The 15,809-nt window shown below is 35.7% G+C and overlaps 1 protein-coding gene across 2 annotated transcripts; it reads left to right on the top strand.

Moving 5' to 3' along the window:
* Positions 1-247: 247 nt before the first annotated feature.
* On the top strand, positions 248-14,914 carry LOC121411562 (serine/arginine-rich splicing factor 3-like). Of its 2 annotated transcripts, none has more exons than XM_041604355.1 (5): positions 248-336; positions 7,756-7,996; positions 9,231-9,458; positions 12,357-12,518; positions 13,416-14,914. In XM_041604355.1, the coding sequence occupies exons 2-5, from the start codon at positions 7,770-7,772 to the stop codon at positions 13,429-13,431; spliced, it is 633 nt and encodes a 210-aa protein (XP_041460289.1). In that variant the 5' UTR covers positions 248-336; positions 7,756-7,769; the 3' UTR covers positions 13,432-14,914. The 2 variants fall into 2 exon arrangements, with proteins under 2 accessions (XP_041460289.1, XP_041460290.1); XM_041604356.1 differs by having other exon boundaries at positions 257-336; positions 7,761-7,996.
* The last annotated feature ends 895 nt before the right edge of the window (positions 14,915-15,809 follow it).

The raw sequence follows: 15,809 nt of genomic DNA, 5'->3' as shown, positions 1-15,809 counted from the left end.
CAAAACAGTGCACAACTAGATGAGTCAGTCGATGATTGACATATCACTCACTTTTTATTGTTTAAATTACACAATATTTCATTTTTTATAGACTTGACAATAAGGACCAACTTGACTGAACTATATAGTATTAAACAATGCTAATTCCACATGTTCAGGCCTGGGAGGAATTAATCATTGTATCACTTGACAATCGCCTCTCTCATCTATCTGGCAGAAGTTTTTTATTTTAATGATCACCCGCGCGCATGCGCAAGCCACAAGATAGTCTGAAAAATAAAACGGAACGCCAGCCATTTTCAACAAAGTAAAGACTCAACGCGCACGACGATAAACGTGAGTTTGCCTAATAATTCATTATTTTTTTTAAGCATTTTGTGTTGTGGTTCAAATTATAATAACAGTACATTACAATGTCATGATATACGTAAAATAATGAATATGTTTTTATGTTTACAGTACCGGGTATGTGAGTGAACTGAGTGAAGTGTTGTGACGCGTGTGACTGTGAGAGTGTACACATATAGGCATACCTACCTAGGCGGCCAATCCCATTCTTGACCCTGTAGGCCTAATTCTTATTTATGCACACATAACCCCTAGGCTATGCCTATGGGGGCAATCACAATTCTGTGATTCTGATAGTGATACAGATACTATTTCGAATTTTAGCATAGACTACTGCTGTGCACGACTGGCTATGTCTCTATAGGGCACATGAGAGTAATTCAACCGCGCGCAAAGCATGCCGGACAGGCGTAAGTAAAGATCACATGACTTTATTGATTAAAATAATTCATTAAAAATAGATCAAATGTTTGTATATCAAAAGAAAAACAATAGACATAATGCTATGTTCATACTCTTTCATAATCAAGGCGTTTGGGAGGCTAGACTGCATTTTTGTATTTCATTTTAATTATTATTACCCACAATGCAGTTCTGGTTTTTGTGGCAATGAACTGGCCGAAATTATGGTTAGTCTTATTTCAGGCCATTTAACTTTTGATTGAGCTGGTCAAGTACCTGATTAACATATCAAGTCTTAATGTACTGTTAATTGTGACTAATGTCAGTGAATTAAAGCAAAATCTATCGAGGGATTGATTTTTAATGATTTTTTGATGAGCTATGATATAACACGTGAGTGAATGGGGGTCTGTAATACTCATGTGTGCCCTATATCGCGACTACACTTCTACACTGTCGTTGCTATGGCTGGGCGTCGTCTGCTAGAAATCGGTGGTGAGAATGCTTCAAACAGTTTCATGCAAAGTGATAGGTTATGTTTAACAACATTTGATAAGTATGTAACTCGGCATTTAGTGCATTTATCGACTACGATGCTGAAAATGACGCTTTCAAATGTATATTCAATGCTTATCATTTATCATGCAGAAATGCGAGTTTCTACTGCCAATAGAAGATCTGGTTGGTTTGAGAGTGAAATGAAACAAATACTAGAAGGAACTTCAAAATGATAAAGAACTTCTAATTATCATCAGGATTCCTATTTTCAATATTTAGAGCACGCAGAGAAAGAAAGATGAACAAAACATTAAAATACATAAACTTGTCTCAGTCAGATGTAAAACATCATAATTGCGCACTTGAATACTATTCACTTCGTTGAAAGCTACAGGAGGGGGGGGGGTGCTGAGTCGGGGTACATACCCCCATCCTCCTGGCTTGTAAGCAGGGCGGGGTTGATGCCTATAACACTCCCCCCCCCCCCTTCTTCCTCCAAATTAACGGTTATAATAGGGAAGAGAGGCGAAATGAGCAAAAGAAATGCTTACACTCTTTGTTTGTTATCAATTTTCTTTTATTTACTTTGTTTATTCTTGATGCGAATACATAGGTAATAAATCACCTCGAACGAAATTAAACATGTAAACAAAAAGTTGTAAATCCACACAATACATATTTAGCCCATTGATGGACATCAAGCAAGTAGAACTTGTAGCTGCAATACCATAGGAAGCGCACAAAATATATGAATGGAACACTGCATTTTTACATTAAAATGAGGGGTGTCTAATGAGACGTTTTCTTTTCTTTTAACACGTTTAGTCAGATTAGGTATTGAATGCAAGGTATCAATCTCTTCAGGAGAACCCACTCTTTCTTTTGAGACCAAAATTTTCAACTTTTCGTCATTTGACCCACAGTATATCGCGACTACACTTCTACACTGTCGTTGCTATGGCTGGGCGTCGTCTGCTAGAAATCGGTGGTGAGAATGCTTCAAACAGTTTCATGCAAAGTGATAGGTTATGTTTAACAACATTTGATAAGTATGTAACTCGGCATTTAGTGCATTTATCGACTACGATGCTGAAATGACGCTTTCAAATGTATATTCAATGCTTATCGTTTATCATGCAGAAATGCGAGTTTCTACTGCCAATAGGAGATCTGGCTGGTTTGAGAGTGTGAAATGAAACAAGTACTAGTAGGAACTTCAAAATGATAAATAACTTCTAATTATCATCAGGATTCCTATTTTCAATATTTAGAGCACGCAGAGAAAGAAAGATGAACAAAACATTAAAATACATAAACTTGTCTCAGTCAGATGTAAAACATCATAGATTGCGCACTTGAATACTATTCACTTCGTTGAAAGCTACAGGAGGGGGGGGGGGTGCTGAGTCGGGGTACATACCCCCATCCTCCTGGCTTGTAAGCAGGGCGGGGTTGATGCCTATAACACCCCCCCCCCCCTTCCCTCCAAATTAACGGTTATAATAGGGAAGAGAGGCGAAATGAGCAAAAGAAATGCTTACACTCTTTGTTTGTTATCAATTTTCTTTTATTTCCTTTGTTTATTCTTGATGCGAATACATAGGTAATAAATCACCTCGAACGAAATTAAACATGTAAACAAAAAGTTGTAAATCCACACAATACATATTTAGCCCATTGATGGACATCAAGCAAGTAGAACTTGTAGCTGCAATACCATAGGAAGCGCACAAAATATATGAATGGAACACTGCATTTTTACATTAAAATGAGGGGTGTCTAATGAGACGTTTTCTTTTCTTTTAACACGTTTAGTCAGATTAGGTATTGAATGCAAGGTATCAATCTCTTCAGGAGAACCCACTCTTTCTTTTGAGACCAAAATTTTCAACTTTTCGTCATTTGACCCACAGTATAGGGCACATGAGAGTAATTCAACCGCGCGCAAAGCATGCCGGACAGGCGTAAGTAAAGATCACATGACTTTATTGATTAAAATAATTCATTAAAAATAGATCAAATGTTTGTATATCAAAAGAAAAACAATAGACAAAATGCTATGTTCATACTCTTTCATAATCAAGGCGTTTGGGGAGGCTAGACTGCATTTTTGTATTTCATTTTAATTATTATTACCCACAATGCAGTTCTGGTTTTTGTGGCAATGAACTGGCCGAAATTATGGTTAGTCTTATTTCAGGCCATTTAACTTTTGATTGAGCTGGTCAAGTACCTGATTAACATATCAAGTCTTAATGTACTGTTAATTGTGACTAATGTCAGTGAATTAAAGCAAAATCTATCGAGGGATTGATTTTTAATGATTTTTTGATGAGCTATGATATAACACGTGAGTGAATGGGGGTCTGTAATACTCATGTGTGCCCTATATTTCTCACTAATAAAAAAATAGGCAGTGTATACAGCCACACGCGTGTGTCTTTACCATCCAGCCACACGCGTGTGGTTATATCCAGAACACATATCTGTGGATACCGCCACACGCCGCCAGTAATAACAGTAAAACACGTATGTCTGACCGTCTATATCACGATCAAAATAACCTCATTTCTTCATTAAATTCTTACATTCTAAACCCCTTTGATATCCTTAGATCGTTTCAATTTCATTCTCACCGTCTTCTCTCCTTGCTTTTCTTGTCTTGTTACAAACGGTCGTCTGTTTAACAGCAAATTCTCTTTTTCTACTTGTGTCGATTCTGGCTTCCTTCGCGGTGGCAGACCCATACAGCGTTAGCGCAGCGCAGTAGTAGACATACACAGTTTGGGTTTCGTACGTACGCGCACATAGCCTAGATTCAGTAGAGAATCGACACAAGTAGAAAAAGTGGAAAGAAGACGGTGAGAATGAAATTGAAACGATTTAAAGAAATCAAAGGGGTTTAGAATGTAAGAATTTAATGAAGAAATGAGGTTATTTTGATCGTGATATAGACGGTCAGACCTACATACCGCGGTACGTGTTTTACTGTTATTACTGGCGGCGTGTGGCGGTATCCACAGATAGGTGTTCTGGATATAACCACACGCGTGTGGCTGTATACACTGCCAAAAAAATATTACTTTTAGTTTTACAGAAGATTTTTTGGCCTTTACCTTTGGCTCTGTCTAAAAATTGATGCAAAAAGTATTCACTGAGATAGTGAGAATGATGTCGATGATGCAGGTGCAGTTTCGGCACTTCGTCTTAGAGAGAATTTCCCCACCATTATAATTGTTCGCAAATCAAATAACATAGCAAGTCTTACAATCACATTTCAAGGTTAAATATGCCCACCGCTTTTCCGAAAATCATGATCGGGAACAGCTGTATTCGCCATTGCACGACCCCTTTCATCAATCCATTGCAAAAGCCAAGAAAGTTAAGATAATGGCGCAATCATTGGAAAATTTTCTTGCAGCTCTTTGAATAGATCTATTTCTGTTTTTCTTGTTAGTTTGCAACTAAGTTACAATACGTGCAATGATTACTGGATAATGAATTGAATAATTTACATGTGCATTTAATGAAAATAATTTGTAGAAATGATGTAGTTGAATAGTTTACAAAATTGGAGTTTACATTTTTCTCTGACTTATGGTAAGTTGCCCCAAGACTGCACAGTGTCCTTTCCTGCGCACGAGCGTATCTGCACGATTCTAATAAAACAATATCAGAATCATATACCCGGTATTTCAAATTTTTCACAAGATTTTTGGCACACATGTATAAGAACACAGGGAACATCAATCAAAAACTTTTGTGGAATAAAACTAATGTTTAATCTTAAGTCAAAATTTTAGGTGTGCAGACATGGGGCCCCCCTTCCTAAACATTGATTTTTCTTTAGAATAAAAAATAAAGACTTACATGTAGGTGTAGAATTGAAATCACAGTGAAAAATTACCCAAAAATTGAAAAATATAAAAGAAAGAGGAGAAAACTTGAGACACAAAGAATAAAAAGAAACTTGGAAAAAAGAGAAAAATGGCTAGGCCGAAGCACTTATTCAATGAACAAGGTTACAGGTATAAACTTGTTCTCTGTTACTACTCCCTGTGTAGCAAAATAAGGGTGACAATGTTTGGCTTATTTTCTAATTTTCTTTAAGACAAATGCTTGATTCTTTTACACTGTCAGTTCAGTTTCCATTACTGCTACACATGTATTTATCATATAATTGGGCCATTAAATAAATTTGATTCTTTTAAATATTATTTTTAAAATTAAAGATAACTTATAAGAGATTGAAAAATTACAATTTTCTTGCAGCTTTCCATCAATAGAGGGCTACACAAAAATATGCCCAAAATTCAAGTTTTTGAGCACTCTGGTCAATAGAAAAAAATTGTCCCCAGATTGCAAATGAAAAATATATTTTAACTGTATGGAAATACATGTAAGTATTTTTGGTGACAAAAGTGATATTTAAATGAACTTTTGAAGTGTGTGCTGTGACTGTACTGCACTTGCTGACCATAGATCTACATGTAGATTCCCCACAGGCAGGCTGGTTGCAGTGAACAAGTGGGCCTAATTAATATTCATTGCTTCTTTCAGAATAGATTACGATCATGAGTAATTTACATGTATGCTACGATTACATGCATATTATAAAAATCATTTCGAATTCATTAAAGCTTTTACAATTGAGATTTTTTCTTTCAAAAGATATCAAAATCGTTTATGTACTTTGTGAGATGGCAAACTACATGTAGCACTTTATGTTTTGTGACATGTGACTGATTAATTGGCTTGACAAAGTCTACAGGAGTGGACGAAAGCTTGCCTCCAAATTATTGCTAAGGTTGGTTGAAGTTTAAACTTTATTTGCTTTATCATCCCCAACTGATGAAAGTTTTCCTTGTCTTAGTTACATATGTAGCATTCATAAAAGTAGGGTCTAGTTTATATGGTTATCGAAACGATTGCTATTTGCATGCCACCCAAATAGCAAATATCACTCTTGGGCCCTGTTTCTCGACACTCATAAATCTAACTTCTTAAGATGGAATTTACACCGTAGAGTTTTAAGAAAGTGAGCTCGGTGAACATTTGTCGTCAAAGCCTTCTTTGTCGAGATCTGGTACAACAACCTGACTACAGTAAATATATATATATGGCACCTCTTACACTTTTGTAACTTTTTTTTTATCATGCAATGCCATTATGTGCATAGACTATGACATGCAGAAAGGCCTTGAATTTCTTGAAATTTGGAAATTATAATGCATGATTATATCCTACAAATTGAATTTATAGTGCAAATTAAGTTGGCTAAATTATTCAATATTATTATTCAAAGAAAGTAAAAAGTTCTTGGTATAGTATAATAAATAAAAAAACACTCATTTAGAAATAATTTATTGAATTGATAAGAATTCTGCCACATCAGGCCATCCCTAACCAGACTTGTGTTCTTTGCTTTCAGACCCTTAACATTTTGAAAAATTTTATATCTATGTTTATGCATTGATTTTTTAGAATTATGCAAGCTGTCTTGGTTTCTACAGATTCAAATAATTTTTGTTGCACTAAAATTGATGTTTGGAATCATTAACAAAGTTCATGATTATCATTTTACTAAGAAATACTAAAATGGTTTTCTTCAGCAAAGTATAAAAATTTAATTGGGGGGGGGATTACCCATCTCAGTGTCCACATGTGAATGAATTCAGAGATGCCAACTGTTACGGAATAGTAATCATAAGAAATTACAATGTGACTTACCAAATGTTTTCTCACGAGACAAAACATATTAACAATTTTTTTTTCGCTCGGTCATTCAATCAGGAAGTAAACACTGAAGTTCCATTAGAACACATCTCATTAATATTCCGTAAGGGTTGGCAACTCTGTAAATTATCCATGGTTTCATTTCTTAAACAATTGAATGGTCTACATGTATGTAGTTTTCAAGAATAAAATATGTATGAAATTTGCCCCTGCTACAATTTTTGTCTTTCCTGCCATGAACGAAGTTCGGTAGAAAACTAGTAATCATTTCTCCACACATGTGTGTTCATGAGGGTGATGGGGTCAAAGGTCATGAGTCAAAAGGTCAAGTTATTGTTCAAATTGCTCTCATTTCTTTATTTTTGCATCAATTTTGTTTACACTTGGTATAAATACCACACGTGTGTCCAAAAGGGTGATCAGGTAAAAAGTTATTGCATTTTCTTGATCGTGATATCAGGCCAGGCGAGACCTTCTTAATTGATGCATTTCTCAATTCATCATCTTTCTACTGATAGTATCAATATCAAGGGATTTCTAACTACATGTCCCTTGATATTGATACTATCTGCAGAAAGATGATGAATTATGTAGGGAGCCTTTGCCAAAAACAGGCTAAAATAGGAGCTAAGTCTGTGGTTGACGTACAAGATACATTGATGAGTTACTTGTCTGTTTCCAGAAATGGGCCCTCGGCCGGAAAACAAGTTTCCTAGTGGTAATTGCTAAACAAGCTAACTTTTTCCTTTTCTATCCTCCTCTTTATAACAGAATAGAGACAAATCATGTCAAGGTACCAGAGCAGAAGAGGGTTCTCCCCAGTTCCTTTAAGTTGCAAAGTGTATGTAGGAGATTTGCCATCAGGGGCCAGTCGTACAGATATAGAGGATGCATTCATGAAGTATGGGCCTGTCAAGAATGTCTGGGTCGCTAGGAATCCTCCAGGCTTTGCTTTTGTATTTTTTGAAGACGATCGCGATGCTAAAGATGCTGTCCACAACCTTGACAATACGTAAGTATTACTGTCTATGACAGTATATTGCGTGAAATAGAGTAAAAAGTTATTAAATTATGATTAAATCACATACACTAAGAAAAGTCCCATTTTAAATGCGCTTATTCGGCAAAGGGTGCTTGAATTAAGCTTGATCATATACCATGGTACAATGAAACCTCTTGAGAATATGGGCCTGAAAGTCTTTGTATTACAGGTACATGTATACAGGTTTTTTTCTTGTTTGATTTTACTACTGTATGGTTGATAATTTTTCCTTTAAACCCCAAAGTATTGTATTAAGACATCAATCAATTGCTTAGTTGTTTTAAAGAGAAATTCCAGTAGTTGCAGTAAACACTGATTTCATGAGAAAGTCTGTAAAACAAGGCTTAATTGTAAGTATATATCATCGAGGATCTACATGTAGATCTGGTACAGTTACATAAACTGAACTTTGTGACATCTTGAAATCTACGCAGAAAAATGTTCAGACTGGAGATCCCCAACACAGATAAGCGCATGTGGGACAGTGTATAATTATTGCTTCGAATGTCGGGCCTGACGATCTACCCGAATCCTGTGCTTATTTGCTGATTTCTGAGCAATTACACAATATCTTCCAGAATCCTTTGGCACATACGTTTTATTTATACAAACAGACACTTTGATGGTCATTTCATTGGATTCTGTACGAACTCACTTTGATATCGTTACCAAAACTAGCATTTACCTTTAATCTAACGAAAAGTTCTAGCACCATATAAGATGGAATTTAAAGTAAACAATTGTGAAGGAGTATATTAAAAACAATGGGATTATTGGAATGATGTGTGTGCAATTATTGCCGCTAAAGCCGGGCTGGGCATGTATCATAAAGATGTATAAAATCCATATATATGTGTGCTGTAGCCATGATGTGTACACCTTTTCTTGTTGTAGAGGGCATTCTTTAATATTTATGAAATAATTTTTTCTTAAAAGAAATCAGAGAGACAACATGAATTGAAATAACAAAATCATGAAGCTGAAACATAAGAGCAAAAAACAATTGTGTACCTTGATTAAAAATACTTGACATGGCTTTGTGAGACTCTTGAACATTTGATGCATAAAATTAAATGGGGTCGGTCTAACAATTCTCAAAAAAAATCTGCTGATTTGATGTGGATAGACCTTTGTTTGATTGTATCATGTTGATGACATGGTTTGGATTTGGAAACTATTTTTAATTATATTCGTGTTTGTGCAGATATCTCTGTGGAAGAACTGTTCGAGTGGAGTTGTCCTCCGGCGAAAAAAGGTCTCGAGATCGTGGTCGAGGTTATGGTGGTGGTGGTGGTGGTTTTGGTGGTGGACGTAGGAACATTGATAATGAACGATGCTATGAGTGTGGTCAGAGGGGTCACTTTGCAAGAGACTGTCGTGAGAAGAGAGGAAGATCTCCAGGTGGTTACAGGGGTAGTAGACGCTACTCAAGGTGAGATCAACTATAATCATTTTAAACTTTTTTCAATATTGTACATCTAATCTCGTTTATTTTTCAAAGAGCAGTATTGCCTTTTTCCAAAATCACAGGCACATGTACAACCACATAATCTGCAGCAATGGTGTTTCACTCATAGTCGTTATATGCATGGCGATTTTTTATTTGATTCCTATCAATTAATGTTGGAATCTGATATTTAAATTGTAGATTAAATCTCCCATTAACAAACACCTGAAGGCATAGTTTATAAGTGATCAATATTTGATTATGGATGGAATGGGTTAAAGGAAATTTGCTCTCACACTCCGTAACAGGAAATAAGTTTGGGGATAGCATTTGGGACCGGTCTTTTGTAAGTTACAAACAGCTTTGTGAAGCTCTCCCCTTGGATTTATACTCGTATATAATACTTCTAATGTTCTATACTCATGTTGGTGTACATCGCTCCTTTGTGAATCATGGCAAATACACGTCACTTTGAAAATACATGATACTTTTTATAGTAGTAATACAGTTTTTTTTGTAAAGTGAAGGAAAGTAAATGCTTCATGTATCCTTCATTCTTTCATGTTGCAGAATCCGGGTTTTCAAAACATGTTTGATGTAGATTTTTGTTTTTTAATTTAGGCTCAATCCAGTATGTATATTGAGAAAGGTCAAATAAAGATTCCATGCTTTAATCACATCACTCTAAATTGGTGCTTTTTACTAAGGATACTGCATTAATCAGTCAGTCCTCTGTTTTTAATCAACAAGTCCAATGTTTGATTTGATTGACTTACATAAACAGTGGACTCATTAATACAGTAACAATGTATATCTACATGTATTTAGCTCCCTGTGCCAAAAGGGCGCTTTCATTATTTGGGGCTTTCTCAATGTACTTGGTGAATTAAGTGTAAATGATGATGATGAAATCAATTGTAGGGTCACAAGGTTAAAGGTCAGTGGTCACAATGATCATGATATCTGACATTTCTTTCTCAATGAAATTGAATTTGAGCAGTCTGTTTCAATCTTGGTTCAAGTGCGTTCGGATGATCTTTTTGGATTTTTGGGTCGCAGTGTCAAATGCCACTGACTCATACATTGTACATGAAAATACTGAGCTTTAAGTTTGCACGTTTACTGAACTGTTACAAGCACATGATGTAAGCGGCCTATTTTGAAGCAGTGGGCATGTGCATCAACAAACTCATAGTTTGTACCAGATTTATAGGACCTGTTCAACCTTGTTTTGGAGTTAGCTCATTAATTACGACGAGCCAGTGCAATCTTTGGTCAACACCACAATAGAAGTCACAAATAGACCCAATTGACATCGTGTTGCAAGTGGAGAATAAATTAAATATAAATTCTGTAAAGCTATTAAACACTTTCTCTGTGATTCCCCTTTAATATTCATAGTCAAAATTGTTGCCAAATAGTCCATAACATGATAGAAATAACCACATTTTACTTTAAAGGTAGACATAGGTTATCTGTTGTGACATACTGATTGATGGACTTTGTATAAAATTTAGCTATACATGTATGGAAATTATTGCATTGAGTTAAATTCCTCTGCAACTTTTTTTTTTTTACTTGAACTGGTGGGATTGTTCTAAAACAGAATGTGAATTACAGGTATGGCAAGAAATTCATTTAAATTACATTATTAAAGAGCCAAAGTACAGTATTTGTGAACCAATACCTTCGTCCTTACCCCTTTCAGGGCTCTGCTAGTACGGTCCTCTTGACAAACTACAATGCTTCTGCCATCATAACCCTTCATGTTCAAAGCAACAATGTCGCACCATGCGCCCTTCTTGCATCCACCAGCTTTCTCCGATGAGTACAGCGCAGGTGTGATCAGCCACACCAGTCTTGTCACCTCTCTCGCTTCTGTCTGCCCCAATTCATCACGTCTTCATCTCTCCCCTAAATCTGCACACCGTGGCTAGTTATCGAAAAAGTTAAAGTCTGCCAATTTTGTGAATTATGGTAGAAATCATCCAACAAAGGAATGTTTTGGACATGGTAAGGGTCAGCTGGCTTCATACTTCTGAGCCAGACCTACCCTTATTAAGAAGCTTGTCATAGTCTGCCAAGCTGGGCCAAATCCTTCACTTCCACCATATGGACATTCTTTTTTGATGATCTAAAGTAGTCCGTAAGACAATCATGGCAGTTTGGTATCAGATTTATCAGCCTTTGGTTGCTTCACGGAGACTGCAAGGGTAGTAAACGAGTCTCCCTCAGCGCGCCAGCAATCTGTTTTTGTCTACCTGCACATCTGTAAATGATGGTTCTTCTTTTTCTTCATGTCAACATTAACATCAATGTCATCTTCTTTTGCAGTTATTTTCAATACAGGTAGTATGCTAGTGAAATGAAATAGAAGTTCTGTAAGAATGTGTATTTATGCTCATGTTTTAGAAGCCTTCACTTTACTCACTGCGAAATTCAGAGTAAATGACCAAATTTTGTTTGAATAATGGTATCACTCATTTCATACTTCATCATAAGCTGGACAGATTTAAAAATAGTCATATTTTTTATGTTCATAATATTTGCATCATTCAAAATTCTGAGAACTCGCTAAAATTTAGTCTCCAAATAATGATTCTACCTTTTTGCATTAAGGTCATAAATACAACTATTGGTCCCCCTCCCCCATGTATATTGGATCTCTTTATTTCTCCCCACCCCCATTGAATGATATTAACAATATGCCAACAGATTTTATTTAAAAAAGCATTGTCTATTACCGGGTATATCTTATCAGACTATGCTTTCAAGCCCACTAGATTTGCATCTTTGGGATGGTGCTGGGATATCGTCATGGTAGTATGATTTTATTTTCAAGTTTGGTATTCCTAAACCAAATTTGTGACCTTCTCACTTCAGATCCCTTTCTAGGTCTCGATCTCGAAGCCCTCGACGATCTCGAAGCCCTCGCCGTCGTCGTGTTTCCAGAAGCCCTCCCAGATACAGGAGTCGCAGCCGCAGCCGAAGTCTTAACCGAAGCGGAAGCTATAGCCAAAGCAGGAGCCATGTTAGAAGCAGGAGGTGGGTCCCTTTATTTGTCATTTCTTTTCTGAATAAAAAACATGATGAGAAGACAAATTAGTTTTTTTGGACAGTGGACGTCTGTCACCCTACACCCCTTCTTTATTGCACCACTTCTAGTCAACACTAAAATGAATCCATGCAGACAGTGTTGCTTTTGCAAACACCCTAGCAATATTTTGTTTCAAATTCAAAACAGACTCTTGGAGATTTGCTATTTTGCTTTCCCTATTCACCTAAGCAAAGGTATGTGTGTGCGGAGCCCGAGTCTTCCTTGTAATAAAGTCTGTGTTAATCAGTCGACCTTCTTCAGGTCAAATAACTGACTATGTCAAAGAAAAGTTTAGCTGTAGCTTAGAAATATAGCAATGTTGCCAACCTCTTTATTGTCTGAATACCTTATCATAATTCAAGTAAAGAACTCTTATTTCTTCATAAGAAGGTTGCTGCTTGTGTCAAAACTACACATGTATATGTTAAACATCTGTTTACAAGAACCACTCAAGGGATCATCAGCAATCTTAGGTCATTTACATTGAAGGAATGAGGATTTGGTTAGATTTGGAAAGTTAGGTGTGCAGTAAACAATCATTTTTCAGATCTGGAAACAGTGCAAGTATGAATTACAACTGCGCGCAGAATCCATTTAGTTTGATCTTATTACAAGGTATTATAAATTTCTATTGACAGTGTTCTGTCCAAATTCCAGCTCTGTACTGAAAAATGAAGCCAGAATGCTATTTCAAAGGGTATTCTCTCGAGCTCTCACATTGGATATGTAGCCATGTTTCCTCCATGTGTTTAACTCCTAAAAATTTTACTTATTGAGATACAGGTTTTCTCCCTCAACAAGCTAGTTGTTTCCAAGTAATTTTGTTTTGTTATTTTTTTTTACAGCCGTTCAAGATCCTAAGCAGTCTGGCGCATTTTGAGAATCAACGCTTGAGCAGAAGAATCTGGGTATTGGATTATGGATTATATATTGAATCCCACATAAGGATTTAAATCTGTAAATAGGATTTTCATTTTCCATTTCAAGTTTTATGGTTGAGATTATTGAGACAAAATTGTGCTGTCAACAATACATGCAGCTTTATGCTAATTAAATAAATATTATTCACAACATTTCAGTGTAGATATTGAGGAAGACACACATGGCAATTTAAACATATTTTTCTACCTTGCACATCCCAGTGTTCCTGTCCTCCATATGTGTTTTTTTTTTGGGGGGGAGGGTGTTCAATTTGGAAACCCTCTTCTTGGTAGCTAGTAATTAAAGGTATTTGTCTTGAATTTGTGTCATCTGGCAACCACAGCATCCGGCCGACCTATTAAGAGATGCATATATCACTCGAGTCAGAGCGATTTTCCATCATATTACATCAGGGTCCCGTCTTACAAAAAGTTACGTTTGATCCGATCAACCTCATCTACCGGTATCTGGAAATCCATCTCTGTCATAATTTTTCTCACAAAAAATCTGCTCAATATCCTGTGTAAAGAGAATCGCACTGAATTGGCAAGAAAACTGACTGTATGATTATGAATATACAAGGTTATCTAGGAAACATGTGGGACTAATATGCTTTTTAGATCATGATGACGTTGCTGGATTTCCATAGTTGTGGTTGATTGGATCAATCATAACTCTTTGTAAGATGGGGTTCTAATACTTCCTGAGCCAAATAAGTTACAAATAAATAGGTTTATTATACAAATGAACAAGTGATGGAAAGTGACGCTAGTTTGTCTCAAAGGATCTTGAAAGATTCCCACACACTTAAAGGAATTTTTCAGCCCTTGCAAATTGTCATGACAGGTATATGTAATATTCAGAGTTACATCAATTGTATGTATGTACATGTACATATCTTTATGGGTATGTGTGCAAATTATTTTCAAAATTATGTTACGTGAAAATATGGTTGTGCTTTCTGATATTTTGAAATTGCCTGTGAACACTAGTAACTCACGAGAATCTATTTATAGTGAAATGTTGAATGCTCACTAGTTTGATTGTGATTATTCCACATGTTATGAAATGTTAGACATTACTGAATAAAATGTTTAGTCCGGTTTTGGCTCTATGACTATCTATGTAGTCAATAATAATTTGCCAAATAGTTTTATTGCATATTTTCTTTGTGTACTATATCCATTGTGTAGTTGTTGATCCTGATGATGTGAAGTCAATGTTATCTATCAATTTGTGGTGTATGAAAGGAAAAACTATTTTTCATACTCACGAAGTTAAGCGCATTCAAGGTTGACTCTCTACAGGTTTGATAAATTCCATCCAAGAGTACATGTATGTTACTAATTTACTTCATATCATTTCTCTCACTTTTAAGAAATCTGTTTAATTTGATTTTTATTTTGTTGGTTCTTTATGAAATTTGCAAAATGATACAAAAGATGATATGTCAGTGTGTTGTAATATCACCTTTTGTTTTCACAACTGCACTACTGGTCAAAATGTAATCATGTGAATTGAGTTCTTATTATGTTTCACTGAAAAGGTACACTGAGGCTTATCAATATATATATATATGTTTGCCTGCCATAACCGAACCTCCATGTATCCGGGATAGGTGGGATTACATTCAAATTCAACCCCCCCCCCTTAATACATGCTTACAGACCCTTATTTTTATTTTCTGTTTTTAATTTCATTTGTTTTTATATATTTAAAGCTGCATTTGGAACCACCAACCGTAAAAAAAAATCATCATTATTGTTAAGTATTTTACAAACTTATATGAATACTCTCTCTGTAATTATGAACGTGTAATTCACACATAAGAATTAGAACATTTGTAATATCTCAAATGGATATACATGAACATGTATGTATTGTATGCAGAGGTGAGGTATGATATTGATGAATGTACATTTTAATTTGATGACATTAAGCATCCATTTATGATGGTTAGGAATTAATGACATGAACCTTCTAAAAGTTTAGATCCATCACTGTTGTAATGTGTAAGACAATCATCCCAAATATTAGAAAGCCAATCTGAAATTATGTATGGCATTGCAGATGGACATGGGCAATTTATTGAAATTTATGGTCTTTCTCTATTTTTTCCCCATATTGTTAGTATATCCAATGTTTGTGGCTCCGTTTTGAATTTCTCCTTAGCAAGGAGAGTGTAATTGATAAATCAGAGACCTTTCATTTGACCTATCTTAGTATCTTAAGTAAAATTAGTTAATCAAATCAGTAGATGCTTTGCAAAGAGTGAATGAAGTGTGAGTGGCTTAAAATCAGTATATCAGTACATCACC

Source organism: Lytechinus variegatus, chromosome 3 (assembly GCF_018143015.1).
Source record: "Lytechinus variegatus isolate NC3 chromosome 3, Lvar_3.0, whole genome shotgun sequence".
NCBI lineage: Eukaryota > Metazoa > Echinodermata > Echinoidea > Temnopleuroida > Toxopneustidae > Lytechinus > Lytechinus variegatus.
This window is presented reverse-complemented; position numbering and strand designations above follow the sequence as displayed.